The 9,376-nt window shown below is 45.1% G+C and overlaps 1 protein-coding gene across 3 annotated transcripts; it reads right to left on the bottom strand.

The window, feature by feature from the left end:
- Positions 1 to 945: 945 nt before the first annotated feature.
- Positions 946 to 9,376, bottom strand: MAPRE1 (microtubule associated protein RP/EB family member 1). 3 transcript variants are annotated; one of them, XM_064729625.1, is made up of 7 exons: positions 9,242 to 9,376; positions 8,493 to 8,616; positions 5,751 to 5,896; positions 4,297 to 4,501; positions 3,824 to 3,933; positions 2,988 to 3,140; positions 946 to 2,607 (listed from the first exon to the last, which is right to left on the bottom strand). In XM_064729625.1, exons 2-7 carry the CDS (start codon positions 8,611 to 8,613, stop codon positions 2,551 to 2,553), a joined length of 792 nt encoding a protein of 263 aa, XP_064585695.1. In that variant the 5' UTR covers positions 8,614 to 8,616; positions 9,242 to 9,376; the 3' UTR covers positions 946 to 2,550. The 3 variants fall into 3 exon arrangements, with proteins under 3 accessions (XP_064585695.1, XP_064585697.1, XP_064585696.1); XM_064729627.1 differs by having other exon boundaries at positions 4,312 to 4,501; XM_064729626.1 differs by lacking the exon at positions 9,242 to 9,376 and adding an exon at positions 8,869 to 8,954.

Here is a 9,376-nt window from a genome sequence, read left to right as displayed (position 1 = left end):
GCTTTGACCAAAATCAACCCATCTGATGACCTGTTGCTCCCCAGTTCCACACATGCAATCCTCTTGGAAAGAGACTTGAAGCAACCAGGTCCCAGTGCAAAACTTCTGACCTCCCAAAATTCATCTTCACCTTCAGCCACATCCTGCTGCCACCTTTTGCTTTGAGTTGCTGGAATAATGGAATATTTAGAGTCGAAAAAAAAAATATGCTTCCGACTTCAAAGCAAGGAAGTAATGGGAAAGAAGATTTTATGTGCATCAAACCCTGGGTGAATGTCCAGCCCCAGCTGTGCCACAGCAGCAGGCAGTGCCAGCAGTGCCTGTTCTCCTCAGTGAGGCACCCACAGAGCCCTCAGGGGCAGGGAAGGGGCTCCCCAGCACAGGAACAGCCCTGCAGGGATCACCTCCCATTCCATGAGCACTTCTCTGCAGATGCTGGTCTGTGCACACAGCTGTGACAGGAACATTTAAGCTCATCTAAGAAACACAATTCAAGTCAAACAAATCAACTCAGTTTACAGTCAGTCTGCTCGCAGAGCCTGGTGACAGAAACAATTAACATCTTGTTTGTAACTCATAACCAATGTTTTAGCAGTTTCAAAACACATTAAACACACAAAAAGTTGTGACAGCATTCCTGTAACACATCCCTGTTCCCACACCAAGAGGAGGAGGAGGATGAAGTCAATACCACACTCACATCCCATTGACTTGTGGGAGGGAAAACACAGAAAGAAAAAAAAACCACCAAAAAATAAAACAATCATTTGTGCCAGCACACTCCAAACAAAGTTCCAATGCTGCTGCTACTGAGGTTAGCAATGCCTGGGGCTGGGGAATGGAAGCTGAAATTCCAGGTCCTGCAAGCTTCATCATGAAACTACCACGGGCTTCAGCTCTGCCTAATCGTATCTGAAAGCATGAGAGACTCCAGCAGACATGACACTCTTGAAATACAGAACTTTATTTAGAAACTGCTTAAAATAGAAAAACCCTGTCAAGAAAAATCCAAGTCAAATATGGTTTCTCAGTAAAATGGAGTTTTAGGGCAACAGAAGTCTAAAAGGCCACAAGAGAAATAGCACCACTGCAATTTTAAACAATGGCTAGATACTTGCATTTTTGGCATTCACTGAATTTGGGTTTTTCTCTGAACTTCACAAAGATTCATGCACTACACAATTACCATAAAATGCTCTCCTACACACATTTTAGGACAAGCTACCACCAGAAACAAATGAATACAAGCACAACAGGACTGATCAATCTCAGTAGTGAAAGGGGGTCAGAAGTCTTGCAGGATCTTGCCAAACACAACAGTAATGAGGGGCATGATAGAAAAAAAAGGACAGTTAAGGAAAGTATTTTAAATATTAATATTTAAGTTAGTCTCAGTACTGTATTTTCTGCAATAACATTAGCTCTGTTAGCCAGCATCTTTTAGTTTTTACCCCAGAAGATTACTGAACTGGCAACTGTTATTACTAATATGCCCTGGTTCAAAGGGGAAAAAAAAAAGAAAGCAGACAGAAAAATATCATCCTCATGTGCTCAATTCACTTTCATTCAAAGCCAGCTGCACAGTGCAAGTCCTGTTACAACTATTGGGCGTGTTCAGCATTCCTTGGGATGGGAAAGGGAAAAGTGAGAGAACAGAAGGGATTCCAACAGAAATGAAAATAAACAGAACAAATAAAAACAAGAGCCAGGAAGAAAAATCACTTCTGAAGGACATTTTAGGCAGTAAGACTGTGTGCCCTTTGCTTTGTTTTGCTTTTCTTACAGAAAACACAGTACGTTTTGGCAAAGCCACAATGCCACAGAAAAAGGCTTCAGCACTCTTCAAGGTAATTTATGTGTCTCAGCTGTTCATACTCCCTCTAATCTTGTGACAGGCAACGTTAAGGCCCATTTCATCGAGAACTAATCACTTAGTAAGCAGCTTTACATAGGAATGGAGTTTTGTTTTAATAGCCCCTTTTGAGCACTTGCTGACACAGTGAGACTGCCACGCAAGGCCTCTCGGACAGCAGTGAATGGAGTTAAACAAACGTCTACCCCAATATGAAGCACATAAAATCTCCCATCACATTACTTCAATTTGGCATATGGAAGCATATTTTAAATACTCTTAAGGCATTTATTATAATTTCTGTTCTGCAATTTCACATTAACTCAATCTTTCTGTGAGTCAGTCTTTAATTTCTCTACTGCACACCGCCTTAGATACAAAAAGAGTCTTCCCACAAACCAGCGTTTTACCAGCAAACCATTCTGCAACAAGTTCCAAATATTCAGCCTCTTGCTCCCTAAATATACCACCTCGATGTGAATACTGCTCTGCTACAGCGTGAGAAAGAGCTCCTAACTCAAACCCACTGTAAAAGTGAAACTTCTGCAAAGTGCACTTTAAGAAGAGGTACTTTTTTTTGCTTATGAAAAGAAACCAGTGAGTCCTCTAAGAATAAAGTGGAGTATTTTACAGTTAAGCACATGATCTGGGGCAAAGAATTCTGATGTTGCTGCTCTGCTGGTACAGTATGTGGTCTGTTAATACTCTTCTTGTTCCTCCTGCGGTGCTCCTTCGTCAGGTATCACAAAGCCTTCCTGAAGGGGAAGAAAACAAGTGCTTTAATGAAAATCTGATGTCAAACCAGTTCCTGGCTACTCTCTAGGTAGGTTTTTTTTCCCCTCTTACTTCAGGTAAGACACCCTTAAGTCACTGTTTACAATGTCAATATGTATTACCAGAAGTATTTTCCTCATCTTTGATCTATTTGTTACATACTACTCATGAAAGGTCTACCTTGTTTGCTGTCTGACTATAATTAAATTATCTGCTGCTTTATTACAGGAAAAAGCTAGGCCATAAACCTCACAGGGGGAAAAAAACAAGGTAGAACTGGAGGGAGGCAGGGAAAGCAAACCAGCTTCCAATTACAAGGGCAGGAAGAACTGTGCAACCCAGTCTATAAGAGATTACTTACATCTGTGGCATAAAGAATTTCCACAATCCTCTGCAACACTGGATCATTCTCTCCTTCATTCTCCTGGCAGATCAATTCAATGTTCCTCAATTTGCCAAAGTAGAAGTCTCTCTCCTTCTCCAGGTCTTCAACAGTAAGTTTCAATGCGTTGATCTGCCAAAGGGCATCAATAATAATTATATCCACCAGAGACAGAATTCAGTAGGATCTATGCAAAAAGGGTGTCCCAAAATTCTCAGAAGGGTGTTGATATGCAAAGCACTTCAGCAGTAGCCAAGATATAGGGGAGGGAGGACTGTGAGAGGAGGAAAAGGGCCATTTCTCAAATTTTAGTATCACTGCCACAACAAACATCCAGTCCACAACACACAAATCCACTTTAAAGACTAAAGGCTGATTCCATGAAATAGGTAAAGCACTGACTGCCTGCAGCTCTCTCTGCTAACACATTCTTTCACAACAACTCCCCTGCTGACAGCAGGTTCAGTTGTGCTGCACTCACTCTGGATTTCAGTGAGGGAGCAGCTGCTCATAGCTCTGTTGGAATGCTGGGAGAGCTGCAACACAGCTGTGGGAATACTTACAGGCCCTGCTATGTGTGACACAGCCCACACTGGGGTGAAATGTCTGGCCACTCCTTTTCTACACGAGGGGTTTTGCTTCCATCAGGAGAGCTAGACCATTATAACAAAGGGCTCCAATTAAGTGATTTTAAATGAGCTGATTCAGATCATTTTCTTCCATCTGCCTGACCCAGACATTCCGTGGTATTGGAAAAACAAACCTGCACATAACTCTATCAAGCAGAGGTCAGTCACAGGGCTGTCCTTACACACCTGCTCGATCAATCCTGCTGATTCTTCATCTCCTCCACCCTTTTTGCCCATCCCAGGCCCAGCTCTGGGACCTGCTGGGGTCCTCTGTGCAACAATGGGCCTCTGTGGGGCTGCAAGATCAATTCACCAATTAATTCCAATTCTCCCTCCCATTAAGGTACTATCCCCCCTCCAAACATGCTTAGCCATGAAAGAGATTGAAGATATGTTCCTTCTTTAACTCCATGTAACATGCCCTTTCTTTTTGGCACACTTGGCACCATTCCTTGCCATTCTCTCTTTTACAGAAGACTGTTCTTTCTGTAGCCTCCAGACACCTGGGTACTACAGCACCCTCAGTCTTTGAGCCTGGCATCTCTGAAACAAGATGCAAAACACTACAATCCCATACACTTATTTTAAATCACAACCCAGTCTTCATTTCCCCAGAGTTTTTCATGATCTAGATCACATTTTTAACCATTTTTCTCTACCTGCACTGCCAGTACCGAGAGATTTCCTGGTTTTGTTCACAACTGGAGTAACAAGGTTTGGTGCTATTGTGTCTTGGCCTTGTCGAGCAGCAACAGGATCATACTCCTTCCCGTCATAGTTTGCATCAAAAAATTTTTTGAACCACTGAACAAATTCAAAGTTGTCCTGAAATTTTCCTTTCACTAGTTTGTCCACAGGAATTATCTGAAGAGGGGGAAAAAAGAAAAAAAATAGACTCATAAAGGGTAAAGAATCTCTCTGTGTTTTTATATAAAGTTTTAAAGTTAATGCACTCAAAAGATATGCAAATTTAATTCTTGTCCAGTCTAGGGAAAATCCCCCTTGACCACAACTATATCAAATAAGGGGATTTTTGTAATTATTGGAATGAAAAATCAATCATGCTTTGCCTTTGAGGGTCCAAATAAGTTTAAATAATTCTGCAGCAAAGTTTCTGCTAGACCAAGTTTACAGACAAAACTTCTTCCTGTGCACATGAAGCTGGCTCTGATGGATCTGAACTGACCAACTCCAGAACTGCTACAAAAGCTGAACATCTCTGTCACAGCAGACTCCAGCTTCTCTGGGATGAGGTGTAGAACTAAAGACTATTAAAAATGCAGAAAATAGTGAAGTCTTGTTTGTAGAGAATTTTTTTTTTCATAAGGCATTTGGAAGCCAGGCTGGTTGTCCAGATGGGTTGTACAAGCCACTGTCCCCAAGCAGAGACTGACTCTGTGGTGGAGCTGCCAGCCATGGAATGAGACATCTTAAAAAAGCAAAATTTTCAATCCTGAATGTTCTGCATCCTACCAAACACTGTCTGTAACTATTACCTGAATAAATTCCCCCTCCATCAGCAGAACTGACATTCCATCTGAACAAGCTTTTTAACAATTTCATTTTCACTACTAAAAATCATGGATTTTAGTATCTGGAGGCATTTAAAAGCCATGTAGATGTGACACTTGGGGACATGGTTTAGTGGTGGCCTTGGCAATGCTGGGGGAACAGTTGGATTTGATGTCTCAGACAGATTTTCCAACCTTAACAATGATGTAATTCCATACACTTGTAAAGAGGAATTTGGAATCCTTGGGACTATCACAGCAGAAGGTTATAGGAACACACCTCCTACAAAGATGTTCCAAAGAGGAAGCTCAGGCAACCCTTATCTCATAGAAATTCCAGTATTATTTTGTGCCACAGAAGTTTCCCAGAATTAAAAGGGTAACATTAATCTCATCATTAAGAACTGGAAACCTGACCTTGGCTGGAGCAAAGCAAAATGTGTCCTAACTGATGTGATGCCCCCAAGGCAGGCCAAAACAAAAGGTTTTGTGATTTACAAACCAAAATCAAACTCTGTTCCCAGATTTATTCAGTTTTCAATCTGAAAGTTCATCCCATCTAATTTAACATTAAAAGCAGAGTCAGTTATAGCCCAGCTTACTTTGTCAACACCCATTCTTTTAAAACCTGCTTGTAGAACCTTGAAGTTTTGAATGTACTCATGTTCCAATTTTGCTTGAAACTTCACTTTCTTGAGTGCTACAGAACCTGGGAAGAGCATGTCCATGAACTGACAGTATGCAGCACCTGCCAAAAGGAAAAGAACACAAATCCTGGGATGAATTAAGTGGGCTCAGCTCACTAACCTTTGTGAGTTTCTTTCCAGTCAGGTCAGCAAACTGACCTGACTCACTCCTCAGTCACACACGCCCTTTAAAGGCAACAAAGGCAAGAAAACAGGAACCTTCAGTCTCCTTTTTGGTGCAGCATGGCCATAAATAAGCTTAAAGGAGCTGGAAAACCAAACTTTTGGGTTCATGACTTGAACTCTTATGAATAAGAACAAACCTGCCTCCAGAATTCCAAGGGGAAAAAAAAAACCCTAATTAATAACTTCACCCTTCACTTTCTTTTCTTCATGGATATCAGCACAGATCTGAGATGTTACATGTGTCTAACAGGCATGTAATCTTATCTTAACAACACTAACAGAACTAAATCAGAAAATGCATTATTCTAAAAATTGTACTTAACCATTATTGAAATTGTAATATATTCACCTCCTACAAACAGAACCTATACACAATTCAAGGTGCTCTCCAAGATAAGAGGCTAATGACCTGAATTATATTTAAAGCAGGCCTTAATTGAAGAACCAAAATAAGATAAGTGTTTCTTCCTATTAATTTAAATCCTTCATGTCCTCCAATTCAGCACTAGCTGAAGTAAGAGGAAAAGAGAGATTCAGTACAGCCACAAAGAGTGGACAATCACCTCCATATTCATAGGATATACACAGTAAAAAAAAAAAAAAAAAAAAAAGTGGCTTTAAAGTGGATTCTCACTCTGCAGTGATGATGCACAACCATTAAAAGCACAAGCACAACATTCAGGGCATTATTCCCACACCAACGAATCAAGGAGTAAAGGAAACCCTAACCTAAACCATCCAACAGCTACACAACAAGTGCTGGGAGCTATCTGAAGGCCAAGAAGAAATACAGGAGAGCACTGACCTCAACTACTCTATTCATCTCAACCACATCCTACAACAGTTCACTCTCTTATCAAGATACTTTGCAGGCGCTCCCACTTTCACCTGCTCCCAGAAGACCGATGTCATCCACTGGTGCAAATTAAAATCAAAACAACAGAGCAGCTCTTGCTGTTTGCTCTCCATTGTGTCTCAGCTCACTTGCTGCAGAGCTCCAATCCCAACTCAAACACAGAGGACTTGCCAGAAGCCAGGGGTTGGCTCACTATTGGCAGTGGGAGCGATAAGCGTGATGAAAACAGAGGGATCACAGCAGTCAAAGGGCAGCTCTTGTGCTTTTATGCAACCTCAAACTGCTGCTGTCACTGCTGCCCTTGCCAAAGACAGCAAAGCAAGCTTGGGAACTCCAGCTTCCACACGACTATGGCAGCAAAAGCCACTTCATCCCTGCCAAGGCACGAAGCATTAGTGCACATGCACAAAAGGGACGTTACTCAGGACATTCCACATCAACAGCTTTTCCCAAAAATAGGTGAGCTGGAATTCTGCAGAGCCAGTGCTAATTATCCTCACCTCAACACAGAGCTCTCACAGCATTCAAGGCTCACACCAATCCCATGTAAATCAACCCTGCACACCACAGGGCTCAACCTGCCTATCTGAGAGCAGACAGTGCTTATCACTTCCCCTCCTCCTGTGGCTTAGGTCTTTAGTTCCCTCACCCTTACAGTTCTTGTCCATCATCTCACCAGACAAAAACCACTACAAATGCCTGTTATGAGTCCCTTGGCTCTCTGTAATCTTTGGGATTGTTTCTTCCACAAACTCAGCAACAGCTGGTATTGACAGTCCAAAACCTCACTTTTAATTAATTCCTCCTTTAATTTCACTTTCAATTTCCACATCTCTCCTTCCATGAGCAACACCTTATCTTAAATTCACTGCATGAGACAAACTTCACTTTTCACTGACTGCCTGTTGTAGTTATCCAAATTATCTTGTACCCATGCTGCATTCTTAGCCTTGGGTTTTTTTTCAGCTATTATTCCACAGACTATTATCTTTTATTTGTTCTTACAAGCCTCCTCCTCCCACACACTCCTCCCTACGATGACACTTGACTCCATTTCTGTTCCACAGACACTTCCCCTTCCTGCCTACTAGCATATATGAGATTCAGCTGTGCTTAACTTGGTTCAAGCCCAGGTAAGCTGGGCTGACACAGACTAGGTGTGCTCCAGGACCAAGTGGACTTTTAAAGGTGCACATGATGCCACAAGTCACTGCTCTGTCCTCCTCACACTGCAGTACTCTTACAGAACAAATCACAATCGTTTTTGTTAGTTACACTTTTAAGACTTACTCTATCCATGCAAGCTAAATGCTTAATTCCTCATGGGAAAGCACCTTCTTCCTCAGTCTTTTTTTCACATTAACACCCATTGCTTATAGCATCTATGCTGTAGTGAGTCATGAGAACGTGCCTTTTCATTACACTGACATTATTAACAACCACTTCAATAACACTCCAACCAGAACTGGATCATAACCCTGACCACGAATCTGTTCACACCAGGACCTAAGCCAGGAGCACAGCTGCAGCAGGGCAGCACAGAGGGTGCAGCTGCACCTCCCCAGAACCAGGGTGCACATCCCACGTGCAGGTGCCCTCGGGATGAACCCCCTTACCTGAGCACAGCTGTTCGATCTTGGTCAGCGTCAGCTGCAGAGACTCATTGATCCACGCCAGCATGTCATGTCGGCTCAAGTTATCGCTGGTCACTGAAGTAGAATACACATTCACTGCCATTTTCTGAAAGACACAACCAGAGGTGTGAGTGCCACAGACGCCGCCGGGATGCGGTGGAGCCGCTTCCTTCGGAGCCTTCCCGAGCCCAGCGAGTGAACCGCGGGCTGCCGACAGCTGGGAGGACCCTCCCGCACCGCCCTGCCAGGGCTCGGCTCCGGCATTTCCGAGGAAAAATGAGCACCGAGGCGCTCACGTGGGAACCGCTGAAAGGAACCACGGCTACGGCAAGTTACTCATCCCTCTCCCCCGCGCTACCGGAACGGCCGAAGCGCTTCCTCCGCGGCCACGGTATCTCCCCGGGGATCAATACCGAGCGGCCGCTCCCCGCCCAGCCCCGCCGGCACAAAGCGGAGCCGCCGGTGCAGCTGCCGCCGGGCAGGGCCGCCCGCGTTGCGGGTGGGGCGCGGCCCGCGCTCTCCCCGGCTCCCGCTCCTCACCACCCCCCGCCGGTCCCTCCGCCCCGCCACCCCCGGTCCCCGCCGCACCTCCGCCCGCCGAGGGGCGCGGCCCGGCCCTGCAGGCCTCGCGCCGGTGCCCTCAGGGCGGCGGCGCCCCGCCCGGCCGCTCCCCGAGCCCGGGGCCCTCCCCGCCGCCGCCCGGCGGCCCCGCCGCGGTCCCGGCCCGGTACCTGCGCCGCGCTCGCCCCGTCGGCCCCGCGTTCAAACCGGCCCCGCCCGCCCTGACCGGGACCGCGTCACGCGCTCGCTGCGCGCCTGCGTCACGCGCACGTCACGGCCCGCGCGGGGAGCGCCGCGCGCCGCCA

This window comes from Zonotrichia leucophrys, chromosome 20 (assembly GCF_028769735.1).
Source record: "Zonotrichia leucophrys gambelii isolate GWCS_2022_RI chromosome 20, RI_Zleu_2.0, whole genome shotgun sequence".
In the NCBI taxonomy this organism is placed as follows: Eukaryota; Metazoa; Chordata; class Aves; order Passeriformes; family Passerellidae; genus Zonotrichia; species Zonotrichia leucophrys.
Note: the sequence above shows the minus strand (reverse complement) of the source record. Positions and strands in the feature narration are given on the sequence as shown.